Below are 20,431 nucleotides of genomic sequence, written 5' to 3'. Positions count from 1 at the left end.
AAGATTAAGGGTCAGTTCTTTATTGCTTTTGAGAAGTGCTTTTCAAAAGTGTTTTTGAGAAGTGCTTTTGAGAAGTGTTTTTGAGAAATTTGAGTGTTTGGTATTACTGTCAAAAAGTGCTTTTGAGGAATAAAATGTCCATTTTAAACATGAGATTATAAAGTAACAAATATGTATTTAAATAATGTTCAAATTAGTTAATATTATGATATTTTAGCAAAAATATAAAAAATAATTTATTATAACTCATTGTTAATATTTTAATATATAATATTAATTTTAAATATTTCTAAGTAATTAATATTAATTATTTATAAAATTTAATTAGAATATATAAACTATATTTAAATATTTAAATATAAAATTATTTTTAATTTTAATTAATGCTTTTAACACATTTGTATTATTTTATTTTAAAATTTATTTGAATATATAACTCATATTATATACTAACATAACATAGAAAACATAAACCTAACTAATTAAAATATTACATATATTTGGATTAAAGTTTTAAAAAGGATAATATTTATATACTAAATATAAATACTAAAAATTTTACAATAGTATTTACAACTTAAATGAATTCATTAAACTAGAAGCTATAGCATCTCTTGTTAATTCCATTTCAAAACCACTCGAATTGTTTGATTCACCATCATTAACCCTAGATTATATTCTAGATCCAAATCAAACAAAGGAATGCAGTTTAAGACATCAACAATTGAAATGCATTGATCTATGATTAGAGTTATTTGCTATGGACAAAACTTCAATGCTACAGACCAGAAATCGCTGATTGTTTTTACATTGGACATTTCTTCAGAAGCAGCAACATCGTGTCCTGATTTTTGTTCGCTCAAACACTGTATTGAGTTTTTAGTCAGCTTTTCCAACTCATCTTGTACTTCTCTCAACTCTGCTCTAAGATCTCTAACTATATCCTCAGCTTCCCCTAGTTGTGCTTCGAGCTCCTCAATTCTTTTCTGTTGATTCGAAGACATCATCTCCGCTTCATTAACCTACAATCACGGAGTAGACAACAAATGCTGTAGTTTTAAGCATTGGCTCAATTGGACCAACTATTTGTTTTCCATAGATAACCTTGAAAGCGCACATTTACAAGGGTATGGCCTTGGAATACAAGGGAACATTTATAGAAGTTCAAGCTTATAAGATATGATGGATCACAAGATAACAAAATGATCTCTAATATAAGATACAAAATAAACAATTTCGATTATCTGCTTCAATCTTATGCGCATATACCAGTAAATTTTCATGAATGAATACATTAGTCTCAGAACATCAACAATTGATGCACAAACGAACAAAACATCAACAATTGAAATAGCCTCACTTTAACAGAACATATTTTGTTTAAATCTAAACTTTAGGATAATAACAATAGTTCAATTTTTGGTGCAAATCTTAGTAAATTCAACAAAAGAAACTAAAAACGGTAAAACACTTGCAATTTGGCATGAGAATCACACAAAGCTGATTGCCGCAAATCAATGAGGCGAATTGAGCCCTTTGAACTACTATATGCTAGCATATTACAGTGGGCAGGGTGAAACTCTGCTGATGTTATAACCTCTGCAATGATAGACATTACAATAACCATTACTTTTGCAAATATATTGAACAGCACTGAACTTGCATATGCTTTAAGAACTGAAAGTAGCAGACTAAAGTACCAAAATAGAAAAGGCTTACCAGTTAGATTGCTAATTTCCAAGTTCCAAAGAATAATGAGGAACTGTAAAGGTTATTAAAGCTACCTAAAACTGCACAAGAGTTTCAGCGAGTGTAATAAAAAGAATACTAATTGGGGCTTTAAATTCGTAGAAATGACTAGGCAGTAAAGAAAAGTTAACACAAATAGACCAACTCAGCAAACATAGAATGTAAAATCTCATGTTAGCAAACAAAACATGTTCTGGCAATATGACGGAATAAATTAGATGGTAACCTGATCAAACTGAACTCAACTACACTTTAAACTTTAAAAATATAGTATAATGTCACACAGGACACCTTATTGCAAAAATTCAGACACAGAATAAAAGACAGTAGGTATTGATTAACATAAAAGGATGAAATAAAGAGAAAGGCTACACACCACTTTCATAAATGGTGACTAGAAGATCTTTTTGCAGGGGATTGATTGCAGGATTGAGAAGCACATAGAGAGGACTTTCATTAATATCCATCAACTGTAACAATGAACAAGGAGAAACAATTATCAAAAGGAGAGGCAACCAAGTGTTACAACATTATAGTTCCATTGTAGAAATAAGTCATAAATAAAAGTGGAAAAGCAGACCTAATCCATTTATTCATGATCATCACCATATCAATCAAATATTTAATAATAAGCAAAACAATCAAATATGCATCGAAACATAAATTACGAAGTAATTATCTATATATAACTGTGAGAGGATGGTTAACAAATCATACGGCTCTATGAATCTGCATAGCGGATTCCTGGGCGTCGCTCCTAGTGGAGTACCATCCAAGTATATAAAAATGGGGGAAAACCTTCTTATCCAGCACATATTGCCATATGATAAACACAATACATATTCTCACGAGATTGAACTGTAGCTAAATCGAGACAAGCAGAACTCATCCATCTTCTAATGCAGACAAAAATTAGATAAAACATAAAATGAGGTTTGAGACCACTTACCGTTTTTGAATTTCGGTTCCAAAATCAAATTTCACAGTTTAAACCAAAGAAGAACTAGCTGGACAACAAACAGAAAAATAATAAGTTGCCAATTAACTGTAAAAAACGAAAAGAAATGAAAGGAAACAAGAGAAGTTGGTGAATACATCAATGGCAGCAGATCTTGATCTTTCACAAGAAGGAATTTTTAAAGAACTTGGTGAATTGGTGGATACCTTTTGTTTCCGTGACGATGATGATTTGGAGTTCATCAGAAAATCATTTGAATTCACGGAATTTGCCATGATTGAAGGCTGGTCAACGGAGTTGCAGACTGAGATTGAGCTAAGGAAATTGACCATTTGAAATCAAACCCAGAATTTTAAATTGAAAAGAGAAAAAATGAAAGGAATATTGAAACTCTTATCAATTTTCCTTCAATCCAAACACTAAATCCAAATTCAAACCCACCTCATACGAACTCAAAAAGCAACCAACTTTATTGTTTCCACCTCAAGATCAGATGATTTTCTTAGTCCGCAAATGATTAATTTCGTTCACGAAACAGCCAAATAAATGGAAATTTTCAATCACAAATTGAGATTTGAGATTGAATAATGAGAAACATGTTAGGGTTGTGAATTGGGGAAGTGAAATTTCAAAAACAGAGAAAAAGATTACGAATTACTTACCTTTTAGGAAGCTCCAAAGAACCAGAGAAGAGAAACTTTTTTGGGAGAAGACAGGTTAAAATTGGAAATTATCAGCCAAACGGACTTTTGGTTGAAGAAAAGTTAAAATTTTTAACTTCTCCATCAGCCAAAAAGCACTTCTTCGATGGTGGAAAAAATTCTGAAACGATGGCTCTTCTTCCCTGCTTTTAAAAGAAAAGGACTTTTTGCTATAAAAGTCCGTTTAAAAAGCAGAGAAGAACGGGCCCTAAACATGCACTGATTAAGTATTATTTCAATTAATTAAAATTTCAATACGATTAATAATTAATTCATTAGTTACCTGCCATTTTAATGCAAGAATAACATAATCATGGTTTTACTTAATCAAACAATTTACCATGACCTATAACAACACAAACATAATTTTAATAAATTAAGTGGACGAATTGCAATCAACCTAACACTAATTAAATTCAATTAATCTTAATTAAATTAAGAATAACAACATAACAAATATTCATAGACATGTTCATAACAACAATAATAAAAGTTAAAGGATATGACACTAGAATCAAATCTAGTGTTTCTCCGAAGTCTGACTAGTTTGCTTCGCTCCTCCTTCTATGCTCGTTCTTGCTGAACAAAGGCTTCTACAAGCACTTGAATGCTGCTACCCAAGGTGGTTGAAGGGATCTTTTCCAATAGGGAAATGGGCAAGGAAGGGACAAGAAAGAAAAATGAGAAATAAGAAGAGAAAGTGAGTGAAAGAGAGAGAGATGTGAGGAATGAGAGGTGTTTTGAGTTAATAGGTGAAGGGGGTATTTATAGGTAGGAGTGGCTGCTAAAAATAGCAAATAATTAGCAACCACATACTTTCCTTGGCTGGCCACATATGGGGCAAAGTTTGAATGTTTCAAACTTTGCTAAATTTAGCTTAGGACAAATCTTCAAAGGCAGAAAAAGTAGAGGGGTTTGAATAGGATTTTAAGGAAACTTGAGGGATTTTTTGAAATTAATTTAATCATCTAAATAAGCTGACCTATTTAGCTTATTGGGTTGGTTTTGGGCTGCAAATTTTCTTATTGGATCAGTCTTCAATGCTTAGCACACTAGGCCACTTTCTCCTTTAGGCTTTGTATTAAATTTTAACCCAATTTAACTTGGATAAAAATTAAATATAAAGTATATAAAATTATCATCATTTGGACCAAACTTGGCTGCAAAAATATTTAATCTTTCCCTTGGTTCACTTGATGCAAAATTTTCCCAACGGTTCAAGCCTTTTAAGGTGTTTGTCGAGCCAATTTTCACATTTTGTGCAAAACTGTCGAAAATAAACCAAATTTCTGAAAATTTATTATAAAAATAATTAAAATTCACTATGTTAATAATTTAAGTACAAATTAATTATTTTATAATTAAAATGTGAATTTTTCCAAAATTTACTACGAAACTGCATGAATTAGAACTCAAAAGGTGCTGAAAAAGTCTATAAATTTTTGTGTTTCCATCTGGATACCTTGAAATCCACCCTTCTATTGTGTGCAACTCCTTTTTCCATCCCCTCTATTTTATCTTCTCACTATACAAAAAAAAAACAAGTTAGATATAGTCAAACAATATTTTACACATTATGTTTGGCTACTCTCTTCTGTTTTACGTGTGACTCCTTGATCCTTCTCGGTCTCGCATTCCAAATTCTGTTTTTCAAAGATATTCTCAATATTGTACCCAAAATAGTGTTTCAATCTCTTCCTATTAAAAATAAATGCTTCTTCCTCTTTGTTTGTTAACTTCATGGCTTCGTAGGGAGATACATGTTTAATAGTGTATGGGTCTTTCCATCTTGATCGCAGTTTTCCTGGAAACAATTTCAGTCTTGAGTTGAACAATAACACTTGTTGTCCTGGTGTGAATGATTGTTTCTTAATCATGGCATCATGTCTTAGCTTACCTTTCTCCTTATACATCTTCGCATTTTCATATGTCGCAAAGCGAAATTCCTCTAACTCATGTAACTGAAATAGGCATGTTTCCATGGATAAATGTATATCTAAATGCAATTCCTTAATGGCCCAATAAGCTTTTTTCTCTAATTCGATTGACAGATGTCAATTTTTCTGTAAACTAATTTGTATGGAGAAATACCTAATAAAGTCTTGTACGATGTTTGATATTCCCATAATGTGTCATCCAATCGTGTACTCCAATCTTTTCGACTTGGGTCTTCTCCAATATCTGTTTGACTTCCCAATTTGATACTTTTTGTTGTCTATTAGCTTGTGGATGGTATGTTGTGGTGATTCACTATTTGACACAGTATTTTGCTAAGGCTGCCTCTTACTTCTTGTTGCAAAAGTGTGATCCTTCATCACTAACAAGTGCTCTAGAGGTCTCAAAATGGGAGAAAATATTCTTGTGTAAGAATTGAACTACAACCTTAGTGTTGTTGACCGGTAACGCCACTGCTTCTACCCATTTTGATACCTAGTCTATTGCTAAAAGAATGTATTAATTACTAAAATAATTGGGAAATGGGCCCCTAAAATCAATGCCTCGGACATCAAAGACTTCTACCTAAAAAATCTCAATTTGTGGCATTTCATCCCTTTTCAATATGTTTCCTTGTCCCTGACGTCTGTCGCATCGTTGAGCAAATTTGTATTTCTCTTTGATCCTTGTGGACCAGTAAAATATTGACTGAAGTATTTTCTATGTCGTTCTCCTTCCTCCAAAATGGCCCACACATAGTGACATGTGACATCCTAGCAAGACATCTTCCATTTCCTCCCCTACCACACATTGTTTGATTAGTTGGTCTGCTGGTCTGCCATGAATTACACTATTATTTATACCCTTTTTACACATAACTTTAGCTTGTTTGATAGTTAAATCAAAGCATCTTAGTATATATTTACGTTTTTGGTACTTAAAGTAGTAATTTATTCTTTCTAGTAGTTTTTATTACATTTTATACATCTAAATAAGGTTACATGAGCTTCTAGGTCAAGTTGGGCACTAAAGATGCTTATTCAGGCCCTAACTGGTGCCTATGTTGCGACACCAAGATATTGATGTCTCAAAGTCGAAGACAGAAGCTAAAAATAAGTTCTGGAGTGAAACTTCCCTCAATGTTGTGACACGACCTTCCTGTGTCGTGACATACCCCCTGTGGTTGGTTGCAACATTGCAGGCCTATGTTGCAACCAAACCCCTGCGCAGCCAAAAAATTTCCGCACGTTTTAATTACGTTTTGGAGGGAAATTAGGTGTATTTATCCTAATAAAAATTTAAGGACTTCATGGATAATTTAGGCACTTTAATATTCCAAGTTGAGCCTATATGAAGGCCATTGTAATCAGGTCAAACACACAATTTGAGGGAGGTAGAAAATATACTTTGGGTTTTTATTTCGTTATTAGTTTTTACTTAGGGTATTTTATGTTCTTGTAACTAGAAGATCCTATTCCAAAGTGAGACTCTCGCGAGTGGAGATTGTTCCGGAGCCACTCTTTCATCGATAAATCCATGAGCATCTCTTTTCCTTTATTATATTCTTTATATCTCTTTCTTTAAAATTTTTTAATTGAATGTTTGTGTACAAATTAGAATCAATTTATGCTTCATACATATTTCACATGTTTCAATTGTTCTAATATTATTAATTGATTGAAGGATAGATTATCTTAGCGTATCAGCTGTTTGGGAGAGGAAGAACTTAAACCCTAGGCTTGACAACGCAAGGAAGTCATTTAGGTGAGAATTAACCCAAAATTGGTATAGCCTATCCATGAACACCTTAATCCCGAACCAGTCTGGACTGTGAGGTTAGCAAATAAGTAGTCCTTTTCGACTCATTATTTTAGTGGAAGATTGGAAGATCCTGCTAGAGTATCAACTAGTTGATTGATTAGAACCCTACCTCAATAATCAATTAGGTAAAACAATTGGATCTAGACTTAAAGGAACTTGCATAGTTAAAACAAGGAATAGGAAAAGCCAATGCATGAACCTGGGAGTAGATTTATGTTTAGTTAAATTTATTTAGTTTATTATTATTATCATCTTGCTTCTTAATTAACACTACTAATTTGTGACTTGAGTAGATTAGTAATTATTTTTGGTGATTGGCTCAATAGCAGTTTTCCCCAAACTACAATCCCTTGGGTACGATCATCGGAATACTTACCAAGTGTTTCATTGTAAAAAAACTATATTACAACCTGAATCGTATACTTGCGGGCACCACCTCAAGTCTATATCTTTTACTGCGGTATTCACACTCTAGATGATAGTACGTCTGGAGGCGATCAAGTTGTTGGCGTCGTTGTCGGGGATTGCGACGGTGATAATTGTTATTGAATCAATTACTTAAAAATAATATTAGTCAAAAGATGAACAAGTTAGATAGTTTTTTAATTTTATTAATTTATTATTTTAGCTTAATTTTTTTCATCATTTTTGTTTTTTATTATTTTATTGTTTCCCTTGTTAATTAAGAAAATTTAACCATGAGTGCAATTAATGATGATTACGGTTGGTATGAAGGGAAGACGTGGGATAATTTATATGATAATGTGGAATCAAGTTAGTTAGATGGAGGTTCGATGGATCAATGGAATTTTTATAGCGAATATGGACAAGGAGGGTATTTATATGAATCTCTATATGAGTTAGATGATAAAAAGATTGATATGTCTGAATACCCAATAGAGTCTTTTTTTTTAATACACTAGAGATGTTGTCATGTGTAACAATTAAGCCTGACAAATCTTTAGCCCAAAACATAGACGCACACATGGATAAATTTGATGATGACGATATTGGGTTTGAGTTAGATGAGTCATCCTTTTGGTATGATGAGTGGAACAATAATGATGGACAAATTTGGTTGAATGCAACTTCAATAAACCAGTGGAGTGATAAAAATGAATACAATATGCCCGAACATCTGGACGAGTTACCTTACGATGCGTATGGGAGTTATGAGCATAAATATAAAAGCAAGTATCCAGAGGAACACATACGTGAACCGAATAAACATCCATCCTAGTGTGATCAAATCTACTGAGCTAACAACGAAACGTCCAACATTTTATCAAGAATGACAGATAAGATGACACAAATGATAGCAATGCTCCAAGAGATATCAGAGGCATTACCTCCTCGGGAAGAGATCGTACATGATGTTCTCAACTCTAACTATGATGACCACTGTATTAACAACAATCGTTCCAACTTAGATGATGGGAATCAATAAGAGTTTGGAATTAGGGATTGTGTTGATGAACTAAACATACTCGTAGGTTTCCCTGATCAAATTAATGTAGAAACAAATATAACAGTAGATGTAGTCGCTGACCTAAAAGTAGAAGTAACCACTAACATGGTTCGTAAACTAATTTTGAATGAAAGTGTAAAGGAGCCAATACACTTTTTGGTCGTAGTAGAGAATGTGCTAGCCGAAGAGATCAATGAGTTCGATTGATTCTCATCTGACAAAGGTAATAAAAATAAACTGACCAAAACTTAATGCAACATTGAGGGGAGGAAGCTCAAGGCAATAAGACCCCAGAAAATAATTTGGGGTTGGCTCGGATTTGATACCAAATGGTTTGTAATGTGGATGTTGCGACGATCGAAAATAAGGCAATATTAATGAAATTGATCGGAGATTGGTTCCTATACATCAACAGAGGAACAAATGATGGATCAAAGTGTTTAGAACCAGTTGGAAGTTCTTTTATGGTGGCAAAATGAATCGTCCTAGTCTTTAAAGAACTTCTATATCTTGTTTTAAAAATTTTTCGTTTTTATTTTTATTTTTTGTTTGTTTATTTTATTAATCTTCGTTGTGTTTAGTTTTTCCACTAACAGGTGCAAATACCATAGAGTGAAAGAACTAAATGTTTTTTTTTTCAAAAAAGCCAGAAACTAAGCTCGATGTCGCAACATCACACCCCAATGTCGCAGCATCCTAGACAAAACATACTTTGCAACATTTAAGACCCAAATTCATCTGAATATTTTTAGACATTCTACCATCCATTATCGACACTTCTCCTTCTTATTTTTATATTATATTTCATATTTCTTGTCGTAGTATATTTTTAGGTGCTCTTTTTGTCTGCTTGGAGCACACAAATGCCAAGATTATCATAACAAAATTATCCAACCTACTCAGGGAAGTCTTTTTGTTTGCACTTTAATTATTTTTCGTTAAGAACAATATATGTTCTAAAGTGTGGAGGGAAGAACATAGGATTAGTTTGTATATTTTTACTTTGTTTTAGTTAATTACTTTTTTACTTAAAAAATTGTTCCATGGTGCTTGGATTATATTAATACGGTGAATAGCGATTGAAGATAATAAAGCATGTAACAGTTCTAGTTAAGCATGAAATTTTTATTGGTATAAGATAATTTGATTATTTTTAGGAAAATTTATTAGGTTACCTTATTAAATTGCATAATAGATTAGAAATACCTAAGTAAGAATGTTTGATGATCTCATATGGGATATAAGTCTTATAGATAGTCATAGAGACATGAATGCTTGAGTTGATTATTATTCATTCAGTTTAATTTGAAGCATGAAGGAAATTGTGTATGGTGGGATGCTTAGGGATGACCTAAGGCATTGTTTAAATAGCCTGTTCTAAAATGACCATATCTTAATGCTATGAATCCTTAGTCTCCTTATTTGAGCCTGATAACTCCTTTTTGATGAACCAACAAAATCGAAACCCAAAAACACACATAAAACTTGAACTCTTCCTATCCTTGGTCATTTAATACATTACGAAATAGACATCAGGCCATAGATATTGAGGGTTGAGGTAGATACATCACAATGGTTTAAAAAAAAAAAGAAAGAGTGAAAAAAGAAGAAACAATGTGATACAGTGATTATATGTCAGGAAAAAATATGCAACAAAAAAGAATCGAGAAAAAGTCAAAAGGAGAAACGAGAAGGAAAAGTACAGAACAGAAACAAAAGCATTGTGATTGAGAAATGAGTAAAAATTCAAAGTGAAAAAATAAAGAGTTAGAAAAGTAAGAAAACTTAGTCATCAGTGCACCAAAACTCATTAAGCCTACCATAGTTGCTAGTATTATATTGTATCTTCCTACATGGAGAGATAAGGTAGGTGAGAGGATGAGACAAAAGATGATGAGCTTGGATGGGACATTAAGGGGGAGGGAACAATGTTATGTGCCTAACTATTTCTAGTGTTTGTACCGTTTTGAGCTATATTTTTCTTTGATCTCATACTGTCCTAAACCTCAGAACGTTACAAGCCTAGAGGACCAATATGACTTAAGCGTTCTCTACGCATAATCTTCCAGAATTGCTAACAATTTTATTTAATAAATTTTTTTATTCACATGATTGTGTCTGCTACATATCTGTTTGATTTATGTTAATGGTGATATTTTTAAACATTTGGACATGGGAATTATTTCTAATTTGTTAGTAATGTAACTTTGTAAACTAATACTGATTTATTTTAAAAAATTTCAAGGCATCAAACTAACAAGGTTAAGTTATATGTGCGATAAAAATTGTTATACCTTTAATATTGGACAATCATATTCTTAGTAATAATAAAATCTAAGGGATGTCTTCTTATTGTAAGCTATGTGTCTAGACTTGGTTTGCTTGAGGACAAGCAAAAAGTTAAGTGTGGGGGAGTTTAGGTGTGAGGTTCTTATTGACATCCATCTTTACTAACTTTCGCTTGTTTAAAGAAAGAAATTAAGTGATTTTATTATTAACTTTGTTTCTCTTTTTCCAATATATGTGTTTTGCTTACTTGAGGACAAGCAACAAGTTAAGTGTGGGGGTGTGATTTGCCATGAATTACACTATTATTTATAACCTTTTTACACATAACTTTAGCTTGATGGATAGTTAAATCAAAGCATCTTAGTTTATATTTAGATTTTCATGCATAAAGTAGTAATTTATGCTTTCTAGTAGTTTTTATTACGTTTTATATATGTAAATAATGTTACATGAGCTTGTAGGTCAAGTAGGGGGCTAAAGATGCTTATTCGGGCCAAAACTGATGCCTATCTCGTGACACCAAGATACTGATGTCTCAACGTCGAAGACGGAAGCTAAAAACAAGTTATGGAGTGAAATTGCCCTCGATTTCATGACATGACCCTTCTGTGTTGCGACATACACCCTGTGGTTAGTTGCAACACCGTAGGCCTGTGTTGCAACCAAGCCCTTGCGCAACCCAAAAATTATTACATATTTTAATTACGTTTTAGAGGGAAATTAGGTGTATTTATCCTAATCGAACTCTAACGACTTCAAGGATAATTTAGGCACTTTAATATTCCAAGTTGAGCCTATATGAAGGCCATTGTAATCAGGTTAAATAGACAATTTGAGAGAGGCAGAAAATATACTTTGGGTTTTTATTTCATTATTAGTTTTTACTTAGGGTATTTTATGTTCTTGTAACCAGAAGATCCTATTCCGAAGTGAGACTCTTGTGAGTGGAGATTGTTCTGGAGCCACTCATTCATCGATAAATCCATGAGCAACTCTTTTCCTTTATTCTATTTTTTTTATCTCTTTCTTTAACATTGTTTAATTGAATGTTTGTGTAAAGGTTAGAATCAATTTATGCTTCATACATATCTCGCATGTTTCAACTATCTAATATTATTAATCTATTGAAGGATAGAGTTTTTTAGTGGATTAGCTGTTTGGGAGAGGAAGAGCTTAAACCCTAGGCATGACAACCTTAGGAAGTCATTTAGGTTGGAATTAACTCAAAATTTGTATGAACTATCTGTGAACACATTAACCCTGAACCAGTCTGGACTGTGAGGTCAGAAGATAGGTAGTCATTGCCGACTCATTATTTTAGTGGAAGATTGGAAGATCCTGCTAGAGTATCGACTAGTTGATTGATTAGAAACCTACATCAATTATTAATTAGGTAAAATAATTGGATCTAGGTTTAAAGGATCTTGCGTAGTCAAAACAAGGAATAAGAAAAGTCGATACATGAACCTAGTAGTAGATTTAGGTTTAGTTAAATTTATTTAGTTTATTATTATCATCTTGCTTTTTGATTAACACTACTAATTTATGTCTCGAGTATATTGGTAATTATTTTTGGTAATTGGCTTAATAGCAGTTTTCCCCAAACTGTAATCCCTTGGGTACGATACTCGAAATACTTACCTAGTCTTTCGTTGTAAACAAACTATATTACAACCTGACCCATAAACTTGCGGACACTGCCTTAAATTCATATCTTTTACTATAGTACTCACACTTTGAACGTTAGTACATCCGGAGGTAGTCTTCTACACATTTTCGAAACAAATAAGGTTCCTCCTATATACATTTACAGGCATCATACATTATTTTTTCCTTCTTTTGCCACAATGCATTTGCAGTAAAGACTGCTCGAGCTAGATAATTCACAATATCCGTATACCAAGGCGTTTTGTTGGTCAACTGTATTATTTCATGGTAGATCACTTGGAATAATTGTTCGTCAATAAATCTTTCATTAATCTCTATATCATCTTGTTGGTTTGACTCAATCTCTAATTGTGAGAGATAATATGCCACTTGATTCTAAGTGCCTTTCCTGTTAAGGTTCCCAAGATAAAATTCTTAAAGTAGTAGCACCCATCGCAGTAATCTAGCTTTAGTCTCTTTTTTCTTCATAACATACTTTAGAGAGAATGATCAGTGTAAACATACACCCAATTTTCCATTAAATATGGGCGAAATTTTTCACAGGCAAACACCACAACCAACATTTCCTTTTCTGTAGTCGTGTAACTACACTGAGTAGGATTCAAGGTCTTACTAACATAATTAATTGCATGGAAAATTTTGTCTTTATTCTATCCCAATACTACTCCCACAATATAGTCACTTGCATCACACATGATAACAAAAGGTTCTATCCAATTTGAACTAACTATAGCAGGAGCTAAAACTAGCCTCTATTTAATTACCTCAAAAGCTTGGGCACATTCTTTGTTGAACACGAATGGTGTGTCTTTTAGCAATAATTGACTCAATGGTTTTGATATTTGAGTGAAATCTTTGATAAACCGTCTATAAAAATTGGCATGACCGAGAAAGTTTCGAATACTTTGGATCGTAGTGGGATATGACAGCTTTTCTATGACTTCAATCTTTGCTTTGTCAACTTGTAACCCTTTTTTTTAGATTTTGTGACCCAAAATAATTCCCTCATTGACCATAAAATGACAATTTTCCCAGCTGAGCACCAAATTTATCTCTTTGCATCATTGAAGAACCCTTCTAAATTTCACAAGCACTCTGTAAATGAATTACCATACACAGAGAAGTCATCTATACAAATGTCAAACCCATCTTCTAACATATTAGCAAAAAATGCTGTAATGCACCTCATAAAAGTGGCTTGAGCATTGCATAGTCCAAACAACATTCTACGGAAAGTGTATGTTCCAAAAGGACAACTGAAAGTAGTATTTGCCTAATCGTCTGGGTGTACTGGAATCTGGTGGTACCTTGAATATCCATCCAGGAAGCAGTAATATTCTTTTCCCGCCAATCTTTGTAACATATGATCAATAAATGTAAGAGGAAAATGATCTTTCTTATTTGCATCATTCAATTTCCTATAATCAATACAAACTCTCTATGTTATGACGGTCCTTGTTGGAATGAGTTCATTCTTTTCATTTATTACCGCCATTAGACCGTCTTTCTTTGGAACACATTGTGTTGGAATCACCGATTCATCGTCGGACATTGCAGACACAATTCCAATGTCTAATCACTTTTGCAACTCTTTTTTCACTACTTCCTTCATTATTGGATTAAGTTGTCGTTATGCTTCTACCACTGGTTTTTTGCCTTCTTCCAATTGTATTTTATGTTGGCAAAGAATATGATTAATTCTTTTTATGTCAGCAATTGTCCATCCGATTGCCTTTTTGTGTGCTTTTTGGACTTCCAATAGTGCTTTTTTGTGTCTAGATAATAGATGAGCAACTATAATTATAGGTAGAGTGTTGTTTTCACCAAGATACCCATATTTCAAATGTTTCGGAAGTGGTTTCAATTCCAAGTTTGGTGGCTTAATAATTGATGGAACTATCTTGTCAGTGGAAGAACCTTCCATGTTCAACAATTCCTTGCACTATTTCCACCAATCTCTCCAATAAATTTGTTCTAGATGATTTCTTGTTACCTCTTTTCCATCTCTTTTTCCATCATACCCCTCAAATTAGATGTGTCTGAGTTATCATCTAAGGACTTATTGTCGCTCCATTCAACTCGTTCATTACTTACATTATCCCCTTCTATTTCAAAATTAACTACCTTAGCTACTTCCATCGACGTGTTAACTAGTTCAGGTTCTCGGATCTTCCTTCAAGTATGATCATTACTACTTACTTTCTCTAACAACACAATTATTTCATGAGTTGACTTAGTCCAAACACTTCCTCCTGCAATGATGTCAAATTGGTGTTAACTATCGTACTCCAAGCCCTCATAAAAATGTTTTAATTGAATTACAAGACCAACACCTCTTCCAAGCACTTTCCTAAAAATCATTTTGAATTTTTCCCAAGTTTGTCCCAATGTTTCCATTAGGCTTTGTTTAAATTTCAATAATTGTTTGTAATACTCAGAGTGGTAGCCATAGGTATAAGTCTCCACAAAAACAACTGTACAAAATCTTCCTTTGATGTTATAGTGCCCAGTGGTAATGCTTCTAGCCATTCCTTAACTTGACCTCCGAGTGTAAAAGGGATTAACAATAACTTAACTGCTTCGTCGAAATCTCCTGAATACTCAACTGTACTGTAGATCTATTCAAATCTTCACAGGAACACCATCGAATCCAGATCTACCTCATCACCATACTAAAGATTCATGGACACCCAAGTTAGCAATGCAGGATTAATTTTAAAATGGGTTTCATGAACAGAGAGCTTTACTATGATTGGTTGAATCCAACTTGTGTCGAATAGTGCCAATCCCAAGAGAGTTGCCATCGTTTATCTCAACAAATAGTCAATTTCTTAATTTAACAAATTCAAATCAGAATAAAATTAGCGGTTTAAATACTAAATAAGGTAAAAATGAATAAATTAAAGTAACTAAAATTAAAATTGTATCTATAATTCTAAATATTCCTATTTATCCTAATAAAATGAAGAAAATTACAATTCAATTTAATGCCGAAACCTCCCCAGCAACGGCGCCAACAACTTGACCGTCGCCAGACGTGTGAAGGTCTGGACTGAAAATACTATAACAAATAAATATATAATTAAACAATAGTGTCCGCAAGTATACAAGTCAAATTGTAATATAATAAAGAATGTTATAACAAAACACTTCGGGAAGAATTCCAAGAATCGTACCTAAGGGAGGTTGAATTAAACTTAAATTAAATTTCGACACTAATAAAGCTAAATAATACTAATTTAAAATTATATTATGAAAAACCAAATTAAAATAATTAATCAAATTAATATAAAATCATCTAAAAGAATCAATCAATTAATAATCGAATTTGAATTCAATAAAACAAGTAGGTGATTAACTTATTTCAGTGCTCCTAATTAACTTCAGAACTTGGGTTTTACTGAGTTAGCTATTAATTAATCAGTTATAACCTCTCGGCCTCTAACTAATTAACTAATCGACCAATACATGCTTACCTCTTGGCCCCACTTTCTTGACCGAGATAAATTATGATTTACTCAGTAAATTTATCTCTCGATCTCATTTATCCTAAATTACTTCCTAAGGGCATCACTTCCTAGGATTTAATCGCACATAATTTAAACCAACTAACTCAAATTTAAATGCTAATTCATCCGTTAATTAGTCACACATCTGTTCTTTAATCTCCCTAAGGAAATTAGCTACTCATGGATCTAGATGCAATAATCCCTAGACTCATATTTAACATACAAAATAATAAATTAAATAAAAGAAGGGAACCAAAAAATAAATTTGTTTCAGTATCGATTGAAGATCACCCCATTGTAATTTGAATCCAAAACAAATAAAGAAAAAACTATTAAATTAAAACATTGCATTGAAAACAAATCCAAGTTAAACAAGAACAAAAATTATTGAAAGGACTAAATTGAAATAAAATAAAAACTAAAATAAAACCCTAAAATTAACTAAGTGGCTCACTTAGCCAAGCCTCTTAAAATGAGGCTAAACATGTTTATTTATAGATTTTATGATCTAACCTAATTAGGGTTGCTAAAGAGCCCAAAAATTTGATTATAATTCATTATGCGAACTAAAATACCCATACTTAAAATCCTTAACCGTCTTTCGATGTTGCGACACCATAGGACCAGTGTCGTGACATTGCCATCATTTTTTTAGATATTTTGGATTCAAAATTTTGTGTCGCGGCACCACTCATTGGTGTCACAACACTGTAGTTGTCCTCTATCTTCTTAGCTCGAAAAAAGTGTCTTACACACTAAATAGAGTTGCTAAATCATCCTTAAGCCCGTTGTGGCCCATTAGATCATGACATAACTCAAATTTGTGTAAAAATGCTTATTTTGTATAATTTAAACTTATGATACTAGAAACCAAAAAAGAAATAAAAACATATAAAAACACTAGAAAACAAACTCGCTAAGTACCAGAAAGACCTTAATTTGCCACAACAAATTATGGCAGATCAATGCTCAACTTGATGAAATTCAAAGCTTAAACCACATTTGAAAATCATATTTAATTATTTCATAAGTATTTGGACACAAGAGATACACAAAATGAGTTTCCTGTAACTCAAAAAGACAAAATTACACATTTCATGGATTACTATGAGCCTTAACTCAAGGCAAGCAAGAAAGGAGTTCCATTCTTATAAAAAAGTCAATTTTTATACTTCCATACATTTTTTAAACTCTTATAAGTCATTTTAGATACGTCCCAAAATCTCATTACAAAATGAGAAAATTCAGACATCTTTCTAGTTCTAAAACACAAGTTTGGTGGTGCAAGGCAACATGACTTGAGACATGTTCTCCATGTCTCTAGACATGGTAGTGCAACTATAGATTTTTCTTTTCTAACTTGCATGTCTTAAGACTTTAGAACCCTAGAACAAAAATTAAACTTTCGAACTTGTTTGTCTAGAGACTTAGGTACCATGTGTCGAGACCTAAGAGTAGGGTACCTAAAATTAGACTCCAAAACACTTTTAAACCATTCCAAATCACACCCAAACATCACCAACATGTGACACATCATTTAAAAACTCAAAAAGCCTTTGAAAAACCATTCAAACACATGAATAACCATACGCAATAGAAATCACCTTTTACACATAATGCATACCACATATATGAAATTTATTACATATTAAAAATGTGATCACAACCCATTTCCTTGATTATTTCAATACAAATCATGCTCATAAAACTTAAGGTATCATATATTAAACTGAATCATCTAATAAAGTTCTTTCATTCAGGGTTGAAAGAAAAAGATTTCAAAGACTTCTTACTAAGAGTATTAGGTCAAAGTCATCTCCATCGAGTGAGAACTTGTTGAATTATTTACCAAAAAAGCAAGACCTAGTGATCTAGAATATGCGGGAAGAACTCCAACAAAATTTTTTTTTTCTAATGATCTTAGTACATGGGTATTGGCAATTTTGAAACCTAGATCTCCAATTAATTATGTCACCAATAGTATGAATAGTGGTAATTCATCTGCTATCTAGAATGGAAATAGTAAGGAGAATTTAAATGGTGATTCCATGAATATTTATTTAGATAACTTTGTTGATCAAATCACAAGAAAAGTTCCTACTAATGCTTCTTCTTATGAATTTATACCTAAGTTTATCTAATTATCCCTGAAAAGAATGTACCAGTTAAAAAAACTAAAATTGAAATAGAGAATAATCTTGTGCCCTCTAAGGTTCCCATAGAGCTTGCCACAAATGAAGGTTTATTTTCCTATCCTTCACATTCTAATCTTGAAGAAGATATAGAGGATATAGAACCTTTGTCAAATTTTATGGTTGCGGTTGCAAAGAAGAAGAGGAAAAGAAAAGCTAAGTCTACTCTTCCACCTCTAAAAGCTAAAAAGCAAAATAAAGTCATAAAAAATGAGGCACCAAGGTTTCCAAAAAAAACATGAAGAAATAGAATGAATAGTCTCTAACAAAAAAATTGATTAAAGAAAAAAATATCGACCTTGAAAATTTTACAAAGGCTAGGATAGTGTAGGCTTTGGAGAAGACAGAGTTGCTAAATACAAATAGATTTGTTACTCTTTATGTTAAGAACATTGTACTATAATTTTATGTTCATTTGAAGAAAGATGTTACTAATCAAAATTGAAACAATTACATAAAGATCTGTGTAAGAGGGGAGGATAATCCTTCTATTATTAGTAACTTTTTAAAAATTTCAGAACAAGAGGATAACTTTGCAGTTGATTGGGACAAGATCTCTACTGTCTAGAATGGTGGTGTTCTAAAATCTTGCGAAGACATGGATTTCAAGTTCAAGCCTCAGCAAATTATATGTTTCCTTACACAAGCCAACTTTACATGATGCATCAATAGGTAAAAGGTTGATTACTAATCTTCAAAGTGAGTAATGGAATTAAAGTTGATCTTGGTTATATTATATTTAACCAAATTTTAAAGCTTGCAAAAGTTGGTGATGTGTAACTAGGTTTTCCATTTTGTAATTTAATCTATCGACTCCTTATGAGGTAGAAAATTATTAAAAATAGTGATGATTCTTTAGAGCCTTTACCACATGAATTGAAATACAACATCAAGTATGATTTTTGGAGTCATGTTGATGACACCATCCCAACTGAAGCTCCAATTATTGAAGAATATGAAGAGGATCCTACTATTGAGGAAGTTGTTATGCTTACAATTGGAATCACAAACACTTTACCTTGTGCACAAAGAGTTAGAACACTAAATAATATTTATTGGATTTTCTAAAATCCCTACTACTAGCATTAACAAGAGAAAAGCTCGATGTCATACAATACATTCAAGATCTGGAAATTGAAGAACTTTAAAGTCCCTTATTGGATTTTCTTTTCGAAAAATGAGTAGAGACATAGGAGTGAGATTTTTAGGGGAATTTTTGTTGGTTTTTTTTTGTTTTTTTATTGGGTTCATGGATTGTTATTTCAAATTTTAAACTTTGGTTTGGTTTTTTTTTTAATTTTTGTTTAAGTTTTAAAGGCATTTTATTATTGTTAGGGAGATTTGAAATTGTTTAACTAATCTCTCTGCTCTTCTGGTTGTAATTACTTTTTGCTTGTGTTTTAAGTTTTACCAAAAATGCCAAATTGGGGATATTGTTAGGATTTAGAGTTGTTGTATAGATGAAGTGGCTTGACTTGTGCCAACATTGGCAACCACAATTCTTTAGCATAACACTAACTTTAGTTGGAAAATTTTTACTTTATTTTTGTATTAGTTTCACTAATGTTTTATGCAGTAAAAAAAATTAGAATGTCAAGTATAAGAGCTTAAATAACTTTCTCTTCATGGGATAAGAAGCTAAGGCATATAAACTCCATATGATTTCTAATACTATGGAAGATAAGGTGTGAGAAGTCCTAGTAATTTTGAAGAGTTTGTTGTTGACGTGAAAAAGAGATTTGGTTATTTAAATAATGAGTGTTTAAAACAGAAGTTGAATGAGCTCATCAATCTTAGTGAGTTGGTTATTTAAATGATCTACATTATTGAATTATGTGATATGATTTTTATGTTAGTGATTAAATCTATTTGCTCAAGTAAGGAATTTGCTTGTTGAGATTGTCATCTTTGAATGACTTGATAATACCTACTAAGTGATAGAGAAAATATGTAATGGGAGGTTGCAACTTGAAAGTTGGAGGGTTAGGCTTAAATAATTGTTTCTTTATACTATGTTGATATTAGTGAAATGGTTCTCTAAGCAAGGCTCCACGATATAGGTTAACCATGAATTGTGTTGGCAATCTATGTGTGCAAAGTCTTCTTGTTGTTATTTCATTTGTTATGGCTTCAACTTTTAC

At 32.3% G+C, this 20,431-nt stretch overlaps 1 protein-coding gene across 24 annotated transcripts; it reads right to left on the bottom strand.

Annotated features, from left to right (window-relative positions):
* Positions 1-569: 569 nt before the first annotated feature.
* LOC128041882 (serine/threonine protein phosphatase 2A 55 kDa regulatory subunit B alpha isoform-like) lies at positions 570-3,906 on the bottom strand. Of its 24 annotated transcripts, none has more exons than XM_052632552.1 (6): positions 2,914-3,906; positions 2,699-2,756; positions 2,467-2,547; positions 2,126-2,219; positions 1,476-1,599; positions 570-1,022 (listed from the first exon to the last, which is right to left on the bottom strand). In XM_052632552.1, exons 3-6 carry the CDS (start codon positions 2,482-2,484, stop codon positions 1,004-1,006), a joined length of 255 nt encoding a protein of 84 aa, XP_052488512.1. In that variant the 5' UTR covers positions 2,485-2,547; positions 2,699-2,756; positions 2,914-3,906; the 3' UTR covers positions 570-1,003. The 24 variants fall into 24 exon arrangements, 1 of the variants encoding a protein (XP_052488512.1); XR_008196865.1 differs by adding an exon at positions 1,720-1,790 and having other exon boundaries at positions 709-1,599; XR_008196878.1 differs by lacking the exon at positions 1,476-1,599.
* Positions 3,907-20,431: the final 16,525 nt, after the last annotated feature.

This window comes from Gossypium raimondii, chromosome 6 (genome assembly GCF_025698545.1).
Source record: "Gossypium raimondii isolate GPD5lz chromosome 6, ASM2569854v1, whole genome shotgun sequence".
NCBI classification, from domain to species: Eukaryota; Viridiplantae; Streptophyta; class Magnoliopsida; order Malvales; family Malvaceae; genus Gossypium; species Gossypium raimondii.
Note: the sequence above shows the minus strand (reverse complement) of the source record. Positions and strands in the feature narration are given on the sequence as shown.